Raw genomic sequence first — 27,208 nt, 5'->3', positions numbered from 1 at the left:
AGCAACTGCAGTTGGATATATCAAAATAATCAACCAACCAGTTGCATAAAAGACATTTAATTTCTTAATGCCTTCCTTCAGAAGGTTATACCCGTCACATTATTTGCAATTGTCAACAACAAGATGCATACAGCAAATGGCTTTGGTCATTTGGTTCATAGTGTCTGTACAAAAGTGGTATAAAGAAGCCTGTACAAAAAACGGTATAAAGAATCCAAACAACAATTGCAAACATCATGCATTGTTGACACTTGCAAATAATGCAAAAGGTATAACCTTGTGAAGGAGGACATTAAGTGTCTAAAACTGGTTAAGAAATTAAAATTCCTTTGTGCATCTGGTTGCTGATTATTTTGGTATCTAAGATATTTGAGCATGTAACAAGTGATTTATAATGGCTTAAAAACCCGTGGGACATTGCTGAAGGCTTTTGTATTGATTGGCATATGAATCTTAGACAAAGAGTCAGTTGGTATACTGAAATTATTTGTCTGTCTTGTACTCTGTTCGTGTGAATAATATCATGTCTGAAACTGATATGTATTATTAGTAACTAATGGCATTGAAGTTTCACTGAAGAAATTTCTTCAGGATGCACAAGTAACTGCTTAGCACAATACTTTTATTTATCACCTTTTCTGAATAAATACTTTATGTGTATGTGAGTTGCACTCACCTCCTCCCAGCCCCACCCGTTGCTGCCCAGCCTACTCCTTAGCACCACCCAGTTACCTCTCCCATCATGCACTGCTGCTACTACTCGTCGGCTTCAGCTACCAGAGACTGTGGTCATGTGTGTGTGAGTTGAGTTTTCATGTGTGTTTATGTCTGTCATCTATTTTTGACAAAGGCCTTGTTGGCTGAAAGCTTATTTTATGACAGTCTTTTTGTTGTGCCTATCTGCGACTCATCATCTCCACTATATGGCGAGTAGCAACTATCCCTTTCATAATATTAATACTTTCAGATAGGCTAATGCCTTTGTCTTCAAGTCAACACAATTGTAGAACATTTTATGACAAAAGCATTCTAAAATGAGCATCCACATTAGTTTATCTGTTGACTGCAATTTAGCTCTTTATTCTGTTGGATGATAAGGCATATTTCACACATAGGATTCCATCTAGTGTATGATTACTAATGTGCGCTGGTATTTTTGATAGAAAGAGGTCATTTTTGCTTCTTTCAAGTTCCATAACATGAGTCATCACATGATAAGAGTTTAAACTAATTGTAATTAATCAATGGAAACTCCAAAATGGAATAATGACAGTATTATGAAAAGGCTAGTTGTTACCCACCATATAGCAGAGATGCTGAGTCACAGATAGGCACAGCGAAAAGACTGTCAAACAAGTGGCTTTCAGTCAAAAAGCCCCCACCAGAATCAGACAAAACACACACACACACACACACACACACACACACACACATATCCACAGCCTCTGGCTGCTGAGGCCAGACTGTGAGCAGCAGTGCATGATCGAAGAAGCAGTCAAGGTGATGGGGGTAAGGAGGAGGCTGGAGTGGGCAGGGGAAGAGATAGCAGGGTAGGGGTGGGGTACGGAAAATTGCTTCTTGTGGGAGCATACAGGGATGAGGTGGGGAGAGGGTAGTCCAGCTAGGTGCAGTCATGAGATTAGACAATGGGCAGGGGAAAGTCAGGGGTGGAGGTGGGGAGGGGACAATGAAAAAGGAGAAAAGTAAAAAAATTCTGGGTGTGTTGGTGGAATAGAGGGCTGAGTAGTGCTGGAATGGGACTGGGGAAAGGGGAAGTTGGACAACGACAATGAGTAACAAAGACTACGCCCAAGAACATTATGGGATTGTAAGATATATTGCAGGGAGCGTTCCCTCCTTGGAAATTCAGAAAAGCTGGTGTTGATTGGTAGCATCCAGCTGGCACAGGCTGTGAAGCAGTCATTGAAATGAAGACTGTCATAATGGGCAGTGTGTGCAGAAACAGGGTGGTACGTCTGTTTATTGACCACAGATTATCGGTGGCCATCATATGGACAGAGAGCTTAATGGTTGTCATGCCCATATAGAACGCAGCACAGTGGTTGTAGCTTAGCTTGTAGATCACATGACTGTTTCACAGGTAGCTCTGCCTTTGATGGGATAGGTGATGCTTGTGTCCAGACTGGAGTAGATGGTGGTGGGAGGAATGTGTGGGACAGGTCTTACATCTGGGTCTTTTACAGGGGTATGAGCCATGAGTCAAGGGGTTGGAACTTGGGTTGTGTAAGGGTGGGCAAGAATATTACATAGGTTCAGTGGGTGGTGGAGTGGGAAGGATAGTAGGTAGGACATTCCTTGTTTCAGGGCATGAAAAGACATAGCTGAAACCCAGGCAGAGAATGTAATTCAGCTGCTCATCCTGGGTGATACTGAGGAATACTCCTCTATGGCCAGACGGTGGGATTTTGGGAGGTGGGAGGTGGTCAGTGACTGGAGTGATAAGACATTGGAGATCTGTTTTTGTACAAGGGTGGGAGGTTGATTAAGACATGTGAAGGCCTCAGTGAGGACCTCGGCATATTTCGAGGGGGACTGCTCATCATTGCAGATGCAACAGCCACAGGTGGCTAGGATTTATGTAGGGACTTCTTGGTATGGAATGGGTGGCAGCTGTCAAAGTGGAGGTATTGCTGGTGGTTGGTACGTTTGATATGGATGGAGGTAATGAAGTAGCCATCTCCTTGTTTCTAGTGATCTGCATGAATACAGTTTTTTCATCATTTTCTGTTAACTAATTTTGCATTCTTTTACATTCTTAGCTTTATGTCAAATTTTACAAATCATTCAGCTAAAATTGATTGATTACTATATACAAATTTGCTTCCGAGTTCATACAGAACACCTAACAATATTCATAAACATTTTGTTAACATAGCACTGAAAAAAACATTGTCTTCTGTACTCTTTGAATAGTATCAGCATCTGTTGTCCACAAAAATTCAGCAGTTGAAATAAACATTTTAATATACATAGGAACTGAACATAGAAGAAGATAATGCCTTTTTCTTGCAATCTGTGGCTGGGATAGTTAGAGAAGAGAATGATCGAAGAAAAGAGGAATGCAATCACCTAGCTGGGGAAGGCATTATTCTACAAATAGTGTGTTCACTAAAGTTAGTGAACGATCAGTCTATTTGGGTGGGTTCACAATTATACTGCATACTGCTCCTCCCCCTAGTTCTACAACACTGAGTCAAATCTTATTCTTATTACTCAGTTCAGTTGCAAATATTGCACTCCGCCCAACAAAATCTTTGAACATTTCACATTTCAAAATACAATTCTTTTAAACATTGGATACATATTGATAATTAACTCCTTCACATTCATATTAAAAACTACATGCTGTACACAGTTTACTTCACTGGCAACTGCAAAAATTTTGCATGTATTCACTATTAGGAATTTATCAATACCTTTGTTTTCATTGTCATCATTTATCTTCCCAAACTTTTCTTTCCTTACATTCAACTACCCTGTCTCAATTTATCTCAAATCAGTTTCAGTTAGATGCATAACAGTATCTACATGCTTCTTATAGGAAATCATTTCATTATTACCAACATCAAATGAGATGCGGGATAATCTGTGCAAGTAGGAACACAGAATAATACTTACAGACAACTCAGTGAAATAGTAGTGCATTAACAACATCAGTGTGCAACATCAAACTAAAAACATTCACATAAGCCAGCTACAAAGAACAGACTGACACACACACACACACACTCACACACACACACACACACACACACACACACACACACACACACACACACACACATGCACATGCATGCCACACATGCACAAGGTTCCTTTTCTACAATCACAGATATGCAATTGGTCTCTTAGAGGGTTTTGTCCTTACAGAGACCCCACTTCCCTCCCCTCTCCCTATAGTGCAGAACACTTCTAATAGGTTATGAGGAGATGGTGATATTCACCAACGGGCTGGTATACCATAACCAACAATGCAGAATTAGGCCCATCTGAATTGTTTCTGCATTGTCCATGAACAGAAGTGCCTTTAATTCCATAAGCACCCATTCATGTATGGTGCAGTTCACAAGAAAGGCCATAGCAAGAGCAGAGGGCCCAGTCGGGATCATCCAGTAGGGAAGGTGGCAATTTGTCAACAACTCTCTCTGCAAGAGAAGAATGCTGCTAAAACTCGCCACATAGGTGTCTGTTATTGCCAGGAGGTCTTCTTGACGGGTCAGAAGTTCATCATCTACCTCTGGTTCACAAAGCACACATGCCAGTTTCAAACTTTTGAAGGCTGCAGGACCCTGCAAATTCCAGAGTAAGGCAGTGTAGAGCAGTTTGGATAGTGTTGTTGCAAAGCATTATATATTCATAATATTTCAGTGTGCTATGGACAAAAACTTTGTGCATACTGTGAGTTTGAGAATGGATGTATGAATGTGGCCACTGTATTGTTTTCCCAATTTGACCAGTGCCATTAACTCGACATCAGCTGGAGGTGGAACTAACCCAAGAAACCTAGAGGAAGACTGAGAGACATTCATCACACAAAATTTCCACCAAGGGTGACTGCAATTCCTCCTTGTAGGCTGTTTGCATGTCAAGCAGCATCCATGGGAGTGCTTCTGTCCATAAGGCAAAAGGCATATTTGTGCTGCCTGAAGAGTGTGGTACCAAAGTTTGACAGGCTCATTACTTTCTGGCTGGTATGCCATTGTTCTAAACTGTTGGACACTGTACAATCTACATAGCTCAGCAAAGAGATGTGATTCAAACTGGCATATCTGGGCCATGGTAATCAATGTGAGACACCCAAAATATGTGATTCCCATCTGTAGTAATTCCAGAGTAGTGGTGTTTGCTGTCATCTCTACCATCAGAACCTGTGCCCATAGGGATACTCTATCAGTGGCTAACAGTATGTAATGGTACCCGTTTGATTCTGGTAGAGGCCCAATGTGATATAGGAGGATGTGCTGTAACCTCCCTTGACATGTTGCATATTTGCCACACTGCGGAAAGACATGATGACTGATCTTGCTGCTCTGACAGCTGATGTATGTTTGAGTCCATTTTCTACAGCTGGGTTCTCCATAAGGCTGTGCAAATTGTTCCATGACAAACTTGATGGTCTGCCTACAGTAAATGCAATAACAACCAGCTGTATCTTCATTCTGACAGCTGCCATCTGCCATCCCTTCCACAACAAAAAGTCCCTCCTACATCCTAGCCACCTGTGAGCAACATATGTGTAGTGATGAGAACTCCCTTGCTCAGTATCCTGAAGGTTTCATGAAGGTGGACATATAACCCCCCCCCCCCTCCCCCCCAAACTTAGCCAACAAATGGATTTCCTTTGCCATATTCTCTTACCACACCCAAAAATCAGTTACAAAGGAGTGCTCCACTCATGATCCACCACCAGCTTCTCTGAAATGTGAACCTGGGAGTTATCCTTGCAACATATCCTTCACTCCTGTTATCATCCTGACTTTGCTTTCCAATAATCCATTGTCTCCCATACATTCAACCGAGCAGTTTGCCCTTCCTCTACCCTGTCACCTCCTTCCAGATCATGTCCATGTGTCCCCTTCAGCATGTGCTACTCCCCATTGATTCTGACATATACAAAAGAAAACCAACACAGACACAAACTATGTCAATCTGTCTATCAAAATAACAAACACATGCCTAAACAGCAGATCAGCATCACAGTCACTGGACTTACTGAAACCAAAGATAGTTGCACGTTTTCAGTATACACATACAATGTGTTACTGATTATATTAAAAACACCACACAAAAATGTCTTAGAGAAAAGGCATTTTATACAATGGAAAAGTTCAAAATGTGCCCTAAAAGTGATGTTAAGTAGTTATATAGTTTCACTTACATTAAACTTATATGTGTGAATATGTTGAATATATCACATGCAGTATGATGGACAATCCTGAATCTTGATAGACAGTTATGATCTAAAATATCATTTACAATATGTATGTTATTTATGTAATTGCATATTAAGTGTGTATTTGTGCAAAAGATGACATCAGTTGCCTTTTAAAAGTTTGAGGTGAATAATAAATATGTTAAATAATAAAAACTGTACGTGCACTTACTGCGATCACCTACATGATTCCTACATACTGAACACTTCATTACAGATCAGACACAGATAATGGTAAAGAACCATCTCTTGGACATTTCAGAGCAACAGTCTAAGATTTGTGCTATGTTCACAGCAGTATTTGTCATAGTTAAAGCCTGATCTTAAAATTTTAATATTATGAGTATGGCAACATTCTGAAACATTGCTTTGGCGCTACTTAGAAATTTAAAGTTTTACGTTACATTTGCAATTGCTCTTTTTTAAAAATAGTTTGTATGTAGTATTATCACCAGAATAAATGTAAATTTTCTGCCATATGAAGCCTTTAGTGATAAAAATACTTAGCTTCTGTAAACTATGAGATTATGAGGTCTTACTTGTATGTAACTGAGAAAAATGTTTACTTTTATTGCAAAGCCGATGAGGGAGCTAGTGTGTGGGTTCTCGATCGTCGTATCTTCAAGCAGATTATGATGCGTACAGGACTACAAAAGACAGAAGATAATATCAAGTTTCTTCGTACTGTTCCCATACTAGAAGGTTTAAGTGAAAGAGCCCTTGCTGCTATATCTGAACTTGTGCGTGTTGTAAGTACTTTCTGACATATCTTTTATGAGTAACAACTTCAGTATCTTGAAAATCATTATCTTCTATCATATTTTACTTGTAGATAGCTTGTTTTTAATATACATTTCATTTAATTTTTAAGCGCTTTTGATGAGTGTAGTGTATGATTGGCTTTGATGACTACAGAGTATTATCTGCTCTTGTCTACTAGATGTTAGTTACCTTAAATTAAACTTCTAAACAAATTTATGAAAGAATTTAACTCTATCATCAACCCAAAGATTGTTTGAACACCACAGTGCTTTTCTAGGCAATGTCCTATCGGAAATTTTATAAAATGCATTGTGCTTGGAACTGAGTTGTTTTGTTACATGATCTGTCAGCTGTCATTGCAATAACTGAATCTATTTAAAAAGTTTTGAAGATAAATACAGTGACTAAGGTGTGATTTCCACTGCCTCTCTGTATTTTATTTACCAAGAATCATTTGGCTTGTTGAGTTCGGTAGTTTGAAATTTTGTTTCTAATTGACTGTCATCAACTGGGAGTAAGTTTCATAATTTCCAGCAATTGGAATATACAGGGTAATTCAAAAGGAATGCCACATAATTTTTGAGGTTTCTATGCATGCAAATAAATTGCAAAAGTCCTATTAACATGTGTCTAATTTTTGATCATTACAGAACTGGAGTGGGTTGAAGATTGCACACATCCATAACTGATTATGAAGGCAAGTGTGAATGTTACTTACCAAAATGCTGTGTAGGCACTGTGGTGGACGGACTAATGGTAGGACAGATGACTGATCCATCCTACAAGGGGTGTTCAAAAAAGTCCTCCACTCTTCTCAATGCACTTGTCAGAACGTTGGACGGTGTGTTGTGCTGCACAGTGAACATCATTTTGGTGGGCTTTAATTCAGGGAACAGCATCGGTGATGCAAGCAACAAGTTGTTCACATGTATCTACCTTCATAATGTACATGTCCCTCATTAAACAGCCCCATAAACAGAAGTATAATGGCATTAGGTCGGGTGATCTGGCAGGCCAGTTAATGGGTCCACCACAGCTAATTCACCATTGAGGAAACGAGTTATTCAGATACTGGAACACATTTCTCATACAGTGAATCAGTGTTCCATCATGTTACAGGCACAAGTGCCATTGTTGCTTTCATGTCATGTCTTCCAAAAGTGCAGGTAGGTCTTCTATCAGGAAATGTGTGTATGCTGTGGATGTCATACAATTTGGCGGAAACACAGGCCCTGTCATTGACTCGGTATTAGTACCACACTAGACGTTTACTGAGAATCTAACTTGGAATCTTGTTTCCTTAGTGTCATGTGGATTCTCAATTGCCAATATATGAAAACTGCGCGGTTTCATCATACCAATGCATGTAAATGTAGCTTCATCTGTAAATAAAGTGTACTACACAACATCTCTGTGTTCAGCCAACCATTCACAGAATTGTTATCTGCTTACTGAGTTACCCAGATACACATGTTGCGCAGAGTACACATGGAAATGGGTACAAGCCCTCAGTATGTAATGTACACCACACTCACATTTGTGGAATATTGAACTGACATCTAATGTGCCATTTACTGGTGGTGCCACATTGCTGTACCATTGCATTAATGTCTCAACTGACTGGACGTCCTCACATTCTGATGTTAACATCTACACTGTGTAGGATTCCAGATTCACAAAATGTTTGAAAAACCCTGGCAAATACTCTGGCACAGGTGATCGTCAATCAGGGAAACATCTCTGGTATTCCCTGGTATTCTGTCACAGCAACATGGGCACTGCCACTACAGTACTATACACAAACAACATGTACGTGTATTCTGCATGGGTGAACATATGTGGCATATTGTTATTTATGGTCATGATGGACTTGTTCAGTTAAACAACATTCAAGTATGACACAAACAAAGCATCATGACTGCTCACTGTTCCAACCCACAAAGTGCACTCTGGGTGCCCTTATAGCTGTTGCCTCTGTGTGACATCACAGGGTGGCCATCTGTTGTAAAACCGCCACACCTCTTGTAGGAGGTGTCAGTCATCTGTCTCACCATTATTCTGTCCAAAAAAGTGTCTACACATCATTTGGGTAAGTAATATTCACTTTTGCCTTCATATTCATTCATGGTTGTGTGTCATCTTCAACCCACTCTAGTTCCATAATTATTGAAAATCAGATACATGTTCATAGGACTTTTTCAGTGTGTTTTCACATGTAAAATAACCTCACAAATTATATGACATCCGTCCTGAACCACCCTGTATACAGGGTGGTCCATTGATCGTGATCGGGCCAAATATCTCACGAAATAAGCTCAAATGAAAAAACTACAAAGAACAAAACTTGTCTAGCTTGAAGGGGGAAACCAGATGGCACAATGGTTGGCCTGCTAGATCGCGCTGCCGTAGGTCAAATGGATATCAACTGTATTTTTTAAAAATAGGACCCCCCATTTTTTTTTTACATATTTGTGTAGTACATAAAGAAATATGAATGTTTTAGTTGGACCACTTTTTTCGCTTTGTGATAGATGGCGCTGTAATAGTCACAAACATATGGCTCACAATTTTAGATGAACAGTTGGTAACAGGTAGGTTCCTTAAATTAAAATACATAACATAGATACGTTTGAACATTTTATTTAGATTGTTACAATGTGATACATGTACCTTTGTGAACTTATCATTTCTGAGAACGCATGCTGCTACAGTGTGATTACCTGTAAATACCACATTAATGCAATAAATGCTCAAAATGATGTCTGTCAACCTCAATGCGTTTGGCAATACGTTTAATGACATTCCTTTCAACAGCCAGTAGTTTGCCTTCTGTAATGTTCATACATGCATTGACAATGCACTGACGCATGTTGTCAGGTGTTGTCAGTGGATCACAATAGCAAATATCCTTCAGCTTTCCCCAGAGAAAGAAATCCGGGGACGTCAGATCCTGTGAATGTGCGGGCCATGGTATGGTGCTTCAACGACCAATCCACATGTCATGAAATATGCTATTCAATACTACTTCAACAGCACGTGAGCTATGTGCCAGGCATCCATCATGTTGGAAGCACATTGCCATTCTGTCATACAGTGAAACATCTTGTAGTAACATCAGTAGAACATTACGTAGGAAATCAGCATACATTGCACCATTTAGATTGCCATCAATAAAATGGGGGCCAATTATCCTTCCCCCCATAATGCCGCACCATACATTAACCCACCAAGGTCATTGATGTTCCACTCGTTGCAGCCATCATGGATTTTCTGTTGCCCAATAGTGCATTTTATGCTGGTTTACGTTACCACTGCTGGTGAATGACACTTCATCGCTAAATATAACGCGTGCAAAAAATCTGTCATCGTCCCGTAATTTCTCTTGTGCCCAGTGGCAGAACTTTACATGATGTTCAAAGTTGTCACCATGCAATTCCTGATGCATAGAAATATGGTACGGGTGCAATCAATGTTGATGTAGCATTCTCAACACCGACGTTTTTGAGATTCCCGATTCTCACGTAGTTTGTCTGCTACTGATGTGCAGATTAGCCGCGACAGCAGCTAAAACAACTACTTGGACATTATCATTTGTTGCAGGTCATGGTTGACATTTCACATGTGGCTGAACACTTCCTGTTTCCTTAAGTAACGTAACTATCCGGCGAATGATCCAGACACTTGGATGATGTCATCCAGGATACCAAGCAGCAAACATAGCACACGCCCGTTGGGCATTTTGATCACAACAGCCATACATCAACATGTTATCGACCTTTTCTACAATTGGTAAACAGTCCATTTTAACACGGTAATGTATCACAAACCAAATATCGTTCACACTGGCGGAATGTTACATGATACCATGTACTTATACGTTTGTGACTATTACAGCGACATCTATCACAAAGCGAAAAAAGTGGTCCAACTAAAACATCCATATTTCTTTACATACTACACGAATACGTAATAAAAAATGGGGGTTACTATTTTAAAAAAACGCAGTTGATATCCGTTTGGCCTATGGCAGTGCCATCTAGCGGACCAACCATAGTGCCATCTGGTTTCCCCCTTCAAGCTGGATGAGTTTTGTTCTTTGTAGTTTTTTCATTTGATGCTTATTATGTGAGATATTTGGCCCAGTCATGGTCAATGGACCACTCTTTGTATTAAGTGTAATATCACAAAAAATTAAGCCATCATAGCTTCCAATATAGATGCACATATCAGCCCCAGATTGATACAAATTGATTTCTTTCATAAAATTACCAAATTGTATAGCTCCAAGGACTTGGTGTCTCCATCATTCTATTGAAGGCTTCATTGAGTTGATATGCAAATCTTTTTTTTATTTTTCACTCGTTAAGCCACTTCCACATAAATTTCTTCACTGAGTTCTCATTGTAGAAATTCCTTCTGTGCAGCCATTTGTTCCATAAAAAAGTAATATTCATTCACTACACCAAGAAAGGTTCTTAATGTAGTGAGGTGAACAACTGAACATATGCTTTCTCATAGTCAAATATTTTTAACTGCTTGCAAACTTTGGTACCTAAATGTTTGTTGTACATTTCAGTTTTTGTGGTTGCATCTCATATTGCTTTCAAGACCCATTTGCTGTGAATGGCTCTTTTATTTGCTAAAAGTGGTGTGTATGTCCATGCTTTAAGTGCAAGAGAGTTCAGTTCCTCTTTTAATGCCATTATCCTTTTTTCTCCATCAGGCTGATTCCAAAGCAAAGCTTCCACGTATAATTTGTACATTCAGAGTCAATGCTGAATAGTTGTTCAGATACCTAGTTTCTTTGGTTATACCTTTAGTTCATTACAAACTTTTGATAGATCTCCTCTGATGTCATGATCTGTGGAATTACTTCGTCAGCTTTATTGAAGTTGGTTTCATTCTGGTGTCTTTGCTCTTCTGCTTTATTCTACATTATCCCCTCCATTTGAACAGTCTTCTTTGCGATCAGCCATCATTGACTCCAACTCAAAGTTGTGATTTTACTTTTTCAGAAATAGTACCACTTTTAAAAACAATTCCACACTGTTCAGCATATCATAATCTGTAACAATTGGGGCAGTAACAAGACAAGAAAAATTTTAGTGACATGGCTTCAATCCTGCTGACAGATAAATCCTTAGTGTTGTCAGAATTTATCCATCTGAAATTAAAGGAAGACTATGATAAATGAGGAAAACAGCTGCCATTATAGCCTATGACAAAAATAACTTCCCAGTTTACATCCAAGAACAATGCTCTGAGTTTCTGCAGTAGCTGAACAATTTCATAAGTCATTGACTCTGTTTTTCTGAGTGGTTCATATATAGATCTGCTGATTTTTTTCACCTCAAAATGAGCAGTAACTGTATCAAAAAATACTTGGAAGTACTGTAATGAATTACTTTTAACTTTGATTGAAGTGTATAAGGTTCTGTAAAATGAGAACATTCAACAATGAAAATCATCATACATTTTTCCCATCAAAAGAAGCAGGCATTATTTGAACAAGCACAGTACTGTTTATCAATTGACATCTTACAGGAATGTGACAATGGGTTTGTGGGGAATGCATTTGTTTACCATTTCTGGATCACAGGCATTTATGTTATAGATTTAATATGTAAATAAGTGAAAGGCACACTCACCTATAGCAGATCAGTATGTGGAGCATAGAAACATGTAACAGGAAACAGCACTCACACTGGCTTTTGCGCTGTTGCTATTTTTCTACATTTACATCTACATTATAATCTGCAAATGACTGTGAAGTGCATGGGAGAGGGTATGCCATGATGTACCAGCTATTAGGATGTTTCCCTGTTCCATTCACATAAGGAGCATGTGAATAATGATTGGTCAAATCCCCCTATGTGTGATGTAATCACCGTAATTTTGTCCTCATGCTCCCTATGGAAGCAATATGTAGGGGGTTGTAGAATATTCTAAGAGTCAAAATTTAAAGCCTCTTCTTGAAATTTCATAACATCTTCAGCATCTCTGTAGCACTTTCACAAGAATCAAACAAATCTGTGACCATTTGTGCTGCCCTTCTCTGTATACATCCAATATCCTCATTTAGCTGTATCAGGTATGGGTCCCACACATTGAGCAATATTCTAGGATCAGGATTTGTGATCAATCTCCTTTGTAGACTGATTGCACTTCTGCAGTAACCAATAAACTGAAGTTGCCAACTTCTTTAACCACAACTGAGCCTATGTGATCATTCCATTTTGTATCCGTACAAAGTGTTACATCCAAGTTTTATGAGTTGGACAATTCCAACTATGACTCATTGATGTTATAATCATAGGATACTACAATTTTTCATTTTGTTTGGTGGACAATTTTACATTTCTTAACATTTAAAGCAAGTTGCCAATCTTTGCAACTATTTGAAATCTCAATGAGGTCTGGCTGAAAATTTATCCATTTTATTTCAGATAGTACTTCATTATAGATTATGGCATCATTTTCAAAAGTATAAAGTTCTTAATAATATTGCCTGTGAGGTCATTATTTGATACAATACTTAGTCAAATGCTTTATGTGTGCCAAGAAATACTGTATTTGCCTGACTGCCATGATCCAAGGCTTTCAGTATATCGTGAGAAAAGTCCGAGTTGGGTTTCACATAATTCTACAACAAATTGATGCCAAGGACACAGGACAGTAGTTTCATTCTTCTAGATGCGTGGGACCAGTGCTTTTGTGTGAGGGATCTATGGCAGACTGTAGCTAAAAAGAGGAGCTAACCCAGCGACAATTTCAGTATAGAATCTAATACGAGTTGGAGTGGGCCCTGGAGCTTTGCTCAATTACATCAGTTTCAGCTTTTTCCCAATGCCACTGACACATATACTGATTTCACTCATCTTTTCAGTGGTATGAGAATTAAATTAGGGTGTTACTCCAAAGTTTTTCATTTACACTCCTGGAAATGGAAAAAAGAACACATTGACACCGGTGTGTCAGACCCACCATACTTGCTCCGGACACTGCGAGAGGGCTGTACAAGCAATGATCACACGCACGGCACAGCGGACACACCAGGAACCGCGGTGTTGGCCGACGAATGGCGCTAGCTGCGCAGCATTTGTGCACCGCCACCGTCAGTGTCAGCCAGTTTGCCGTGGCATACGGAGCTCCATCGCAGTCTTTAACACTGGTAGCATGCCGCGACAGTGTGGACGTGAACCGTATGTGCAGTTGACGGACTTTGAGTGAGGGCGTATAGTGGGCATGCGGGAGGCCGGGTGGACGTACCGCCGAATTGCTCAACACGTGGGGCGTGAGGTCTCCACAGTACATCGATGTTGTCGCCAGTGGTCGGTGGAAGGTGCACGTGCCCGTCGACCTGGGACCGGACCGCAGCGACGCACGGATGCACGCCAAGACCGTAGGATCCTACGCAGTGCCGTAGGGGACCGCATCGCCACTTCCCAGCAAATTAGGGACACTGTTGCTCCTGGGGTATCGGCGAGGACCATTCGCAACCGTCTCCATGAAGCTGGGCTACGGTCCCGCACACCGTTAGGCCGTCTTCCGCTCACGCCCCGACATCGTGCAGCCCGCCTCCAGTGGTGTCGCGACAGGCGTGAATGGAGGGACGAATGGAGACGTGTCGTCTTCAGCGATGAGAGTCGCTTCTGCCTTGGTGCCAATGATGGTCGTATGCGTGTTTGGCGCCGTGCAGGTGAGCGCCACAATCAGGACTGCATACGACCGAGGCACACAGGGCCAACACCCGGCATCATGGTGTGGGGAGTGATCTCCTACACTGGCGGTACACCACTGGTGATCGTCGAGGGGACACTGAATAGTGCACGGTACATCCAAACCGTCATCGAACCCATCGTTCTACCATTCCTAGACCGGCAAGGGAACTTGCTGTTCCAACAGGACAATGCACGTCCGCATGTATCCCGTGCCACCCAACGTGCTCTAGAAGGTGTAAGTCAACTACCCTGGCCAGCAAGATCTCCGGATCTGTCCCCCATTGAGCATGTTTGGGACTGGATGAAGCGTCGTCTCACGCGGTCTGCACGTCCAGCACGAACACTGGTCCAACTGAGGCGCCAGGTGGAAATGGCATGGCAAGCCGTTCCACAGGACTACATCCAGCATCTCTACGATCGTCTCCATGGGAGAATAGCAGCCTGCATTGCTGCGAAAGGTGGATATACACTGTACTAGTGCCGACATTGTGTATGCTCTGTTGCCTGTGTCTATGTGCCTGTGGTTCTGTCAGTGTGATCATGTGATGTATCTGACCCGAGGAATGTGTCAATAAAGTTTCCCCTTCCTGGGACAATGAATTCACGGTGTTCTTATTTCAATTTCCAGGAGTGTATAAAGAAACATTTGAAAACAGAGTTTAGCATTTTTCCTTTGCTTTCCTACTCCCAATTTCAGTTCCTATTCCAGCCATGAGTGACTGGATACTAATTTTGATCTCACTAGCAGCTTTTCCATACAAACAGAATTTCTTTGGGTTTGTGAAAGATCATTTGACAGTATTCTGCTGCACTAGTCATTGAAGGCCTTATGTATTGCCCTCTTGATAAACAAATGCATTTCATTTATCATCTCCTCATCTACAGCCCTCTGTCTTGTTTTACATTTACTACGTAGTAGGCTCTGTTTCTTTATAAGTTTCTTCGGAGTGACTGTGTACCACAGAGGGTCCCTCATATCATGAACTTTTGTACTGGGTACACATTTATCCAGTGTATGGTCAAGTTTTCTTTTAAACTTGAATGACAGTTCTTCTCTATGCTCTTGTCCAGAACTAAAAGCTGTAAGTTCCTCATTGAGACATCACTACTGATTCTTTATCTAGATTACTGATCATATAAGTCTTCCTATTTGTTTTAGGAGCCCTTTGTACTTTGATAATTATTGTTCCTACGTCTATCTTGTGGTCACTGATTTCAGTTTTGATATCGACGACCTGAAAGAGGTAGGCCCATTTGTTGCCTTTAGATATGTTTTGATCTTGGGTGGGGTTCTGAACCATGTGTTTTAAGTGGGTTTCGGAGAAAACATGTAGTGTAGTTGGCAGGATGTCTTGCCATTCTCACCACTAACAAAACTGAAATGTTTACATTTGATTATTGAATGATTATAGCCTCCAATGATGATTACAGTACAGTTGGGGAACTTGCATATTAGTGAACTGAGATTTCCTCTAAAGTTACACCTAAGAGCTCTCCGGTTTTCAAATCTCATGCAATGCAGTTCCCAACAATCAGCCTTTCCTTTTCATCCTGTAAGCAAAGTCTCCCTTGACCCGCAGTTCTGGGTGACTTTTCTGAAATCCACCCTTTTTCCTAGACATGTCCAGTCCTTTTTCTTCAACTCTCTTCCTTCTCCTTCAACCCTTCTGCCTGAAGAAGGAGCCACTGGCTCTGAAAGCTTGCCAATTACAACTGTCTTTTATGTGTGTATTCTGCGGCCACTTATGTGTATGATTTTATGCAAATAAAGGGTTTGCCAAGTACAACTGGAGTGGATTTATGCATCATGAAAAATTTTAGTGACAATTGTTGGTGACCTGCTAGGAGTATATTATGGCAGTTGGTTACTTGCCACCCACACACAGAATGATATACAGTAATTGCAGTGTAGCTGATATATAACAGGACTGCTTTCAAATGTTGCCCTGCCTTTTACGGGATAGGATGTTAGTGGACTGTGGTAAAGAGTTGGTTGGTGGGTTTATGGGATAAGCCTTGCACCTTGACCAACCTTCAGGGAATGATACATGGTTTGCAGTATTGCAAGTAGAATTAGAATAGGGATGAACAAGGATATTCTACAGGTATGTTGTGTGGTGGAACAGTACTTTGGGTGATGTCAATAGGATTTTGGGTAGGCTATCACTCATCTCTGAACATAAAAAGAGACAAACGAAGCCCTGTTGGAGAATGTGGTTGAGGATTTCAATGCCAAGATGATACTGGGTGATGAGAGGTGTGCTGGTTTGTGGCTGGTTAACAGGTTTACTGGTGTCATAGGAAAAGATGGCATGGGACATTTGTTTATGGATGATGTGGATCGGATATTGTCTGTCAGTAAGTCTCTGATTAAGTTATTGGTATGTTTCTGCAACTCCTGCTTCCCACTGGAGATGCAGAATCCACAGGTGCCAAGGTTGCAAAGAAGAGACTTTTTGACATGGAATGAGTGGCAGATATCAAAATGGAGGTACTGTTGGTGGTTGGTGCACTTTGTATGGACAGACATATTTATGGAGTCATCTGAGAGGTGAATGTCGACATCTGAGAAGTGGTTCAATGAGTTGAGAAGGACCAGGTGAAGAGGATTTGAGAGTAGGTGTTGAGTATGGAAGAAAGTTCAAAGGTTATCCTTGCCTTGTGTCCAGATGTTTAAAATGTCATCCACCAATCTGAATCAGACAAGAATACAGAGATAATTTTACCAGAGCCTCTACTGACAGTTCACTCATAAACAAATCCCACAAGCCATCTAATCCTGCAATACCAGCAAACCTGTGTATTCCAATGGTCAGCACTCTTCTGATCACCCAGTATCACCCTGACCTTGAAAGTTCAACCACATCCTCCACCAGGGCTTCAACTAACTCTTGGTGTGCCCTACCATAATCCTACCTGCATCACCGAATATTGTTTTCCACTGCCCATTCAACCTACAGAATATCCTTGTTCATCCCCCTTCTGATCCTACTCCAAATCCTGTACTCCATGGGTCATTCCCATCCAGTTGGTCCAGGCACAAGACTTATCCCATGCACCAACCCACACCTCTTATCACAGTCCACTCACAAGTATAACCTACCCAATAAAGGCAGGGCCATGTGTGAAATCAGCGCTGTTATATATCAACTATACTACAATTATTGTACAGAAATATATGTGTTCATGGCAAGTACCACCTGTCTACTTGCATTAATGGTCACTGCCACCTTCTGGTAAAGTGCGGACTTGACCATCCAGTTCCCAAAAGTGCTGCACAGTACAATATAAATCACTAAAACAACTGCCTCACTACATGGGCTATTTGGACACTACCTTCCAGCACAAGTCTTTCTGAACTACACAGATGACAATTGTCTGTCCAGCATGTCCTGCATTCTCACAGTCCTCCTGCCTAAACCTCTGTTAACCTGTTCCCAATGCCTCAACTTTGTCCTTCTCTCTTCTGTCTACTCCAGTCCTTCCCCGTCCAGCTCCTGCACTACCCTTCCTCTCTTTTTCCCCCCTCGGTTTTCCACCTTTCCCTCTCCCTATACCTCTTTTTGCTCTACCCTCCTTTTCATAATAGAATTCCATGCATAAAGGTTCTGTATATTTCATTTACAAATACTGATATTCATGTTTTGATTTAATAAGACAGTGGATATGAAATAAAAAGGGGAACAGGCAGTCTAATGCTGCTGGCCTTAACCTTATTGGGCTCACAGAGTCTGAAATACCACTTCATGCTTTCTCTAGGACATCTAAGCCAGCAACTTTACAGGTAGCTGTTATACTTTGCACATTCCTATAATAATTATCGCAGACTTCTGCATTGTACAATCTTCATTAATACCTGCAGAAATAGCCTTACTTGTTTCTATGTCTACATCATTACTCTTTCTGTTGGTACTCATCGAATCATTATCATTATTATAGCACACATACATATTTACTAGATTCCTGCTCATCACACAGGAACATATTTATGTCATCAAAGCTAGCAATGCCATGCTATCACATGCACTGTAACTTTGTGTAGATCCAGCCTATTCAAATAATCTTCCAACGTGAAAGTCATGATTTATATAAATATTTATACCTCTTTTGCCTTTACTCATAATTTGCCTGTTATTTTTGTTTTCACCATTCCACAGTTCTGTGTTAGAAAGAATGCTGTCCATGGTGCACATATTAACTTCCATTTTTTTTCCTTTGATTATCAAATCCACTATTTCTACCTCTGATCCATTTACTTGCCAATTTTGACATCCCAATATGGACCTTCGAAGGAACCGAGCCTAGTTTTTTGCTTGATTATTACTAATCTCCCTCAGTTGAGGACCCCTGCTTACTTCCATGCTCTGATTCTCCCTATTGATGAAATTTATGTTATTCACTCAATCAAACTGGCACCAATTCTCCTGAAGTGGCACTTGGTTTCTATAGTCTGGAAACTGCTTATATTCCTGATTATTATTCTGGCTTTCATTGTCACACCTGTTCTAGTATTTCCATCTTATCCCCTGTTTTCTTCACTCACATGCAAACTGTTATTATCACTGTTTGCATTTCCATTCCTGTTTATTATTGACTGTGGCCTGTAACACAACACCTGATCCAACTTTTCCACATAATCCAATGATTATGATTCAATAGACTCAGTTGGACAGTGACTCAGTATCCACTGGAATGATTCAGATGGACATCTTTTTAAAGTGCAGATTTCCATTAACATCCACAGTGATCTGTCGAAGTGGACTATATTGCACAATTCATTCTGGCAAAAAGCATTTACTGTTTCTTTTTTTCTATGAATTTTGAAGACAGGCCTATTTAAAAACTTGTTTTGCAATCTAATTAACTTGGCCTCTTCCACTATATATTTAGAAAAAAACTTTTCAGAAAGGCTGTAATTAGCAAATGAAAAAAATTTGGGCTAGGCCAAGTTTTGCAGATCCCTCTAATTGACATTTCACAAACTTAATTTTCGTTTCATCTGACATTCTCTTGACACAACTGTCTTTACTTGCTCACAAAAGGCAAAGGTCCCGAGTTCGAGTCTCGGTTGGGCACACAGTTTTAATCTGCCAGCCAGGAAGTTTCAGTCTTTACAAAATCGCAACAAATAATAACATAATACTTGTTATTGCCTGAAAATGGTTTCCATAGCCTTGATACAGTCCAGCCCTTCTGACAGCTTAGATTCAAAGCTATTAGTCTGACACTCCACAGCACATTCTAATTCCAGTTTCACAAGCATAATGTTGCCTAGAACCACTCGGCCACAGCAGCCGGCACTTGCATGTTCGCTAGCTTCCTGCTCTGACCCACAGCTACTTGATGATGTTTTGGTGTACTCTGCCATGGTTTACAGTACAAGCTCACAATACACAAAACTGCCATTGCTACCTATTCTTGGCTCTGTTTAGAAGATCTGGAGATTGACAGTGGTATGTACCAGTGTAAACATCCTGGATTCATGCATTGAAGAGGTCATGGTGCTTGGTTGGTGAGGCTGATGTCTCCTAGGCTGCAGGCTCATACCCGGAATGGATTCTCTAGCATTGAGTGCAGTGATGCGTTGTCTCATGCTGCTGACCTGACTGGAGCTATATGAAGTCTTAAACAGTCGATGCCTTGTCTGCAATATTGCAATGTCTCGCTCATCAATCGGTGTCAACTACTTCTCGCTAATATCACTTTTACTGCCGTACCAGCTCTTGAAACTACTATCTATGTATCTGCTTACTTGAATTTCAACATGTCCTGGCTTGGAGCCCCAATTTGCTATGACTCCCAATTTAGGATTACAAGTCTTCTTGGCAGGGAAACTTAAATGAGTGATTATATTTTATCTGAAACTCAGCTCATCAGATTTTGTCTAGGGACCAAATAGACACTGCTGCAAAACAATTCCCTTTATTATGAACAAAAGTTTATAATTTCCAAGCAGACTAGCTAGCTGTATCTTAACTAAATTTAAGTAGCTGTAGTCTCACTCACAATTTACAAAAGCTGGAAAGTCTGACCACACTTCCCAACACAACTTTACTGCTCAAACATAATACCACAACTGTGGTAAGTATCCAAGTCAATATAAACCCACATGGAAATCTTCATAACTGCAATATTCTAGATAAAAGCAAAGTTTGGAACCAACACAGCTCAGGAAACACAGCTCTTTACAAATGGATATGACTCAATTCTTGAGTACCCATCTGAAATCCCCACTTTGCTCAAATGGAACACACATGAAAAACCATCTGGACTCTCTTGAGCCCAGACTTACTTAAGTCCTCGAATACAAACGAAACAGAATAGCCATGAAAATGTGTGGGCTCTGTGGAGTTCCAGATCAATGTTCCTAATAATCCAAAACAGCAACGTCAAGACTCTGTGGAGTCCAAGTCTCAGGACCCCTAGTCCTCTCAACACCAGTTCCCAACTAAACTTCCAGTTTTCCCTCCATATCCTGTTGTTGTCTGACCACCTCTGTGCATCTCACACCATACCATTTTGTCATCATGCCATGCCAGATGATAGAAAATTATACAATTGTGATCCTATTGGCCAACCTTAACAAATATAATCAAACAAACATAATATTCTAAATCACAAACAAAAGCTGATGCTAATGACATCAAAGGTAATATTTTGACTGTATTTAATCTCTCATTAATCTTACTTAGTTTGAATTATTCCATTACCATGTACTAATTTTGTCATAAAATTCCATACCTAAATTTTCTGTAAATTTCGTTGCTAGATTCTGGCATTCATGTTTTGATTTATAAGACAGTCAATATGAAATAAAAAGTGGAAGACAACCTAATGCTGTTCTGCCTACATTTCGTGACCTTATGGGGGGTAGCCGATCTTGATCAGAGACAAAAAAACACACAATGGATCTTTTGAAAATGATGCAAGACACGACAACTCTCTCCTGACTGTCCCTTCTGCAATGTTTAACAAATATGCAAACATTAGTCCAGATAACAAATGCACATGGCCAGCTTTCCACCAATGGGCAAAGAAATTGGGTGTCCATTTGGAGCATATGGGGAGACAATGTCCATTTGAAAACCCACCTAAAATGTGTGCTTTGGAGGTGTTCTGCCAAGTTGCAGTGCAGTGTCTTACAACTTCTGGTCCATTTGTTTGGAAAGAAACCAGCCTGCCACTTTCTGTACCCTGGAGTCAGAAAGTGTGTGACCAGCACCTGCCTGAGACAAGATGCAAAGGCTCTTTGTAGTGCACTTGAGATGCACATTCCATCTCCTTAAGTGTGGTCTTTATAATATATGAAATAAATAATACAATTTGTTTAGCTCAAAGTACTCCTAAAGTATGCAACCCATTTTGCCATAACAAAGAGGACAGTGCTCACTTTTATGGTGTATTTTAAGACACACAGCCCAACTTGAAGGTGCATGACTAGCGTATGACTTTCTCAAAACAAATAAGTAATCTATACTGCTTTCTCTCTGTTAATATGCCTCCAGCTTATTCAATGCTGTTGATGTTGCACCCTCCGATTTGATGTGAAACACACATTCTCATTACCCCAGCTATCCATAGGTGACCCACAGAGTTTTTCCAACATGGACAATAAGTTACATACAGCACTCAGCCCAATGTTTCCTTGGGTTATCCACATGGGGTACAAAAGCAAGCAAAGGGCGAAAAAGGGAAACTGTTGAAAAAACTTTAGAAATTCAGTTAGTAAATCAGTTTGGCTTGCTGTATGAAGTAGTGGAGGAAGGACCTCCTCCAGATGTAGTTGAATGCAGGTTGAAGCAGAATATTTGCTTAAAGAAAAAAGACAGGTCATGATCAAATCAGAACAGGAAAATAAGAATTCTGTTTCTAGGTAGCAGTCATGAGAGGGGTGTAGGCCAGCAGCTTCAGAAGGAATTACGAGAAGGTTACCAGGTCAAAAGTTTGGAAACCAAGTGCTAGCCTCAGCCAGGTGACAGAAAACTTAGGTCAGCTATGTAGGGACTTTGAGAGGGAAAATCAGGTAATTACAGCTGGGGGAGCAGGAAACAGCCCGGCTTGAATCCAAGATATAGTATAAGGAGTGACCTGGACAAACTAGGAGCAGAAACTGGGCAAACACATGTAAGGTTTGTGGAGGTCTTTCCACTCCATGATTGGCCCTGGGTAAATACTGCTGCAAGGGATGTTCACACTGAGCTGAATAGGATGCTCCAAAATCCAGCAAAGTTTTGCATAAGTGTTGTTCCAGTTGCTGCTATTGGTAGGTGGGGATGCACTACACATGGCCCGCACCTAGACTGGAAGCTTCTCTACCATTCAACAATAAAGAAAAGTAGAAAAAAAGAAGTTTCATGTACACTAAATATGGATAAAGCTAAGGGTAGTATCAATTTACTTCGTCAAAATATCAGGGGAATAAAATAAAAAAATATGTGTATTAGAGATCAAATTAACAACTTGGGCAATAAAGTAAAATCAGTCTGGAGTGTTGTTAGAAGAGAGATAGGATATGTAACCACTGGAGTATGTAGTGTTACTATTAAAGAGATTGAGACCACCTTAACCAACAGTACACAAGTAGGTAATGTATTTGACAACAATTTCTTATGTGTGGGTGAAAAAATTGTTGAGAATAGTTCAAGAGAAAAAGCCAAGCGGTATATGTAAGAGTCAGTTTTGAGAAATCCTTGTCAGATTAATTTTCATCTAACAACATCTTGTAAAATAAGGAAATCCATTAAATCTTTGAAAAATAAATGATCTGTTGGAATAGGTGACATCTCTAACAAGATATTAAAACAAGGTGGAGCAGTTACAGCTGATTTTCTGAGTCACTTCTGTAATGCATCACTGACTCAAGGTATTTTCCCAGATAGGTTAAAATATGCCATTGTTAAGCCTCTCTACCAAAAAGGGGACACCACAGATGTCAATAATTACCATCCAGTATTCTTGCTTACAAGCATTTTCAAAAATCATCAAGAAATTAATGTACTCAAGAGTGGTTAGCCATCTCAACAGTGATGGGATACTTAGTAAATCACAGTTTGGATTTCAAAAATGATGTTCTATTGAAACAGCAATATACAATTTCACTGCTCACACAACAGAGCCTTTAAATAGTAAAATGCATGTGACTTATCCAAAGCATTTGATTGTGTGAACCATGACATTATGTTACAGAAATTACAATTCTACAGTATAAATGGAACAGCATATGAATGGATAAGTCACATCTACAGAACAGGAAGAAAATGTTTCTTTATATAGCTTAAGTGATTTAAGGAAGTTTCTCACTTCATCTAACTGGGGTGAAATTACGTTAGGTGTTCCACATGGTATGATCATGGGTCCTCTTCTGTTCTTGATATATGTGAATGACCTCCCTCCTTATCTGAAACAAGAATCTAAACTGACACTGTTTGCTTATGATACAAGCATCATTATTAATCCCATAAAAGAAACTCCAATAGAAAATGATACAAATAATTTGTCTATGGATAAGTTATCAATTGCTTTTCTGTGGATGGGCTTGCTCTGAACTTTGAAAAAACACAATACATTCAATTTTCTACTGCAAGGAGTACAGTTCCATTAAAAAATATAACACATCAACAGAGTTCAAGAGCCAGGATAGAGCATACTAAGTTTTTGGGTGTACATATAGATGAGCATCTTAATTGGAAAATTCATATTTTGGATCTCCTAAAGTGACTAGGTTCAGAAACTTTTGCAAACAGAATGATTGCTAATTTTGAGGATATAGAAATTAGCAAGCCAACATACTTTGCATATTTTCACTCTCTGATGTCATATGGAATAATATTTTGGGGTAACTCAACACATAGGCAAAAAGTATTCACAGCTCAAAAGAAATGGGTTAGAACAATGTGTGGGGCTCATAATCACACATCTTGTAGGAATCTGTTTGAAAGGTTAGGAATTCTTACAACAGCCTCACAGTACATCTACTCAATAATGAAATTTGTTTTCAATAACATGGACCAGTTTAAAAACAACAGTGTCATTCATGATTATAGTACCAGAAGAAAGAAAGACTTACACTATCCTCTACTTAACCTATCTTTGGCACAGAAAGGGGTAAAATATGTTGCAGTAAATCTTTTCAATAAATTATCAAATGAAATAAATTGTCTGACAGATAGCTGTAATAGTTTAAAAAGTAAATTGAAATCATATCTTCTTGACAACTCCTTCTGTACCATAGGTGAATTCTGGAACACGAATAAAAAAAATCTATAGGTATAATATATGTGTTTTGTGCTATTTAATGGAAGAAAACTTGATTCACATGTGCATTTCTTATGCACTTGACATGTTGCACATCATAACAGTTTCTGTGAGATTGATCAATGGAACATGTAACTAATTAACTAACCTAACTAATTAAACACAGATGGGCCTCATTTGTTTGCTCTCAACTTATCATCCAACTACCTGTGTCCATAACAGACTGATCTTCCCAAGAACCATTTTGTACTTTGATGAATGGGCTACAGACTGCATCACTTTTCCCAGAATCAGCATTTTCATGTAGTTAATCATCTGCAGTTTCCTTAAAATTTCGACCTTCAGATTCAGTATTACACCTACTGTTATCATTACCACTTACACCACAAACTTTCATTACATTAACACAATCATCATCATACTTGCTATTATCTTTGCCAATAAATTCATCTGTCCAATTAGCTTCATCTGTTTGACACTGCTCTTGAGTACAACACTTATCTTTCAGTTGTTCAACAATTTGATATTTAATTTTAATACAGCACTCTCGATACTTAGTTTTATACTGTTTCGTGATAATTATTCTGAAGTTTTCATCTTTTCTGATAGCATCACTGTTTAGTCACAAATTATAGAGAAAAATTTATTTTTTATAATTTTATCATGTAAATTACTTTTAGTATCATTTGTACATCTTGATTACAATTCCCTCACATGTTTGTTCACAAGAAATTAACTTATGAAAGTCATTAACTAAACAATGGAAACTCCAGGTAGTAATATCAACAATGCAGGAATAGATAGATTGCTACTTACCCTAAAGATGACATATTAAGTTGCAGACAGACACAATTAAAAGATACTTACACAAAGGTTTTAACCACAGTCTTTATCAGAAAAAGAGAAACACACACCGTTCATATACACAAGCAAGCACACCTCATGCACACACGCCCACCAGCTCTGGTCATGTGTGCGTGAGGTGTAGTTGCTTGTGTGTATGAACGGTATGTGTTTCTAATAAAAGTTTTTCGAAAAGCTCTGTGTATGTGTCTTTTTAATTGCACTTGTCTGCAACTTAACATGTCACCTTTAATGTAAGTAAAATTTTGAAACTCATTAACTTCTATTCTGTATTGGATGTTACTTAAACCTTTATACAAAGTCTTTGGAAATTTCCACAATATGTTTACAGTTACCAATGTCCCCATCCACCCCAATGATTCCATTTTTTCCACAAAAGAAATAAAATACTTCTTCTCAACATCTAGCTCAAAGTCAGCTGAGTATTCACCTCCTCTGGTGTCACAATGATCATGATCTCCACTCATCATTCTTCGATATTGTCTGTAGACATATTTTTTAATTTAATTTAATTTAATTTAATATTTTTTAATTTAAACCTTCTACAATTAAAATGCTAACAACACCCTGATTATCTGATTCCTTCATTAATTCTTCAATTCCTATGTCATCAAATTAATCAGTTACATTTTCATAACTTGACTTGTTAAAATTTTCTACCCATTCTTCTCCATGTTCCTTCTTATTGTATATCTGTTGATTCTCATTACCTATATCTTCTAACTTGACTCATTCACAAGTTACTTTCTCTACAGAGATATTACATTGATTACCTGCCACCATAGCCAAGATTGCTAATATGTGTCTATGCAGTGTATAATCTACCCTTCGCTCACATCAATATCTTTATTCTTAACTCTTTTAATAAGCTTCAAGAGGAGTAAGATTTACAAAAAACTTTTTACTTATCTTCTTTTCTCGTAGTTGGCTCCAGTTCATTACATCTAGAGGCTGATTCTTGATGCTGAAATTTTTGGCATTATAGGTTCTCATGTTTTCAGATAACTTAATAAGTTTTAATAATTTATTCTCTCATGTTTTTCTTTATCACACTGTCTATTTAATTTTCACATTAACAAAGCCAAAATTACATTAACATTTCGTAACAGGTCAGAGGAAGGAATGGCAAACAATCTCAAACAGAACCTTACAAGGAGTGATGGTGCAGGATTCCAGCGTCTGCTCCCTCTACACTCATGCCCTGAGTAAGGGGCTATACATCTACAACATCAATAGGATACTACACATTTTTTAAAAGAGAAAAAATTAATTCACCAGAATTTCTCAAATATACATTACTACTGTTCGTCCATTTATTAATCTCTTGATTTGCTCCTAAATTGTGGCCCTTCAATGGAATTATTCTAGTTTTCCACTACCTGGTTTATTGAATCATCTTGTCTTAGAAATTTTATTACTTCCATACCAATTTCTATACCTGGTAACAAAATCTTTGTTCCCATTTTTAGTCTAATAATACGTTCTGCTTTCTCCTGGACTTAAAAAATAATATCATTGTCCCATTTTTAGTCTAATAATACGTTCTGCTTTCTCCTGGACTTAAAAAATAATATCATTGTTATTATTACATTATCCTCTGTCACAATTAGCATTTCCAGAATTTTGATTCCCTACCCTCTGTCTATAAGTGTGA

The 27,208-nt window shown here is 39.2% G+C and overlaps 1 protein-coding gene across 1 annotated transcript in view; it reads left to right on the top strand.

The window, feature by feature from the left end:
* Window positions 1-27,208, top strand: part of LOC124793088 (cGMP-dependent protein kinase, isozyme 1-like) — a 405,887-nt gene that overhangs the window by 181,676 nt on the left and 197,003 nt on the right. Inside the window, exon 6 of the mRNA XM_047257993.1 lies at window positions 6,533-6,702. Within this exon, the coding sequence (XP_047113949.1) occupies window positions 6,533-6,702 (170 nt within the window). The remainder of the gene's footprint in view (window positions 1-6,532; window positions 6,703-27,208) is intronic.

The sequence above is a fragment of the Schistocerca piceifrons genome, chromosome 1 (genome assembly GCF_021461385.2).
Source record: "Schistocerca piceifrons isolate TAMUIC-IGC-003096 chromosome 1, iqSchPice1.1, whole genome shotgun sequence".
NCBI classification, from domain to species: Eukaryota; Metazoa; Arthropoda; class Insecta; order Orthoptera; family Acrididae; genus Schistocerca; species Schistocerca piceifrons.
Note: the sequence above shows the minus strand (reverse complement) of the source record. Positions and strands in the feature narration are given on the sequence as shown.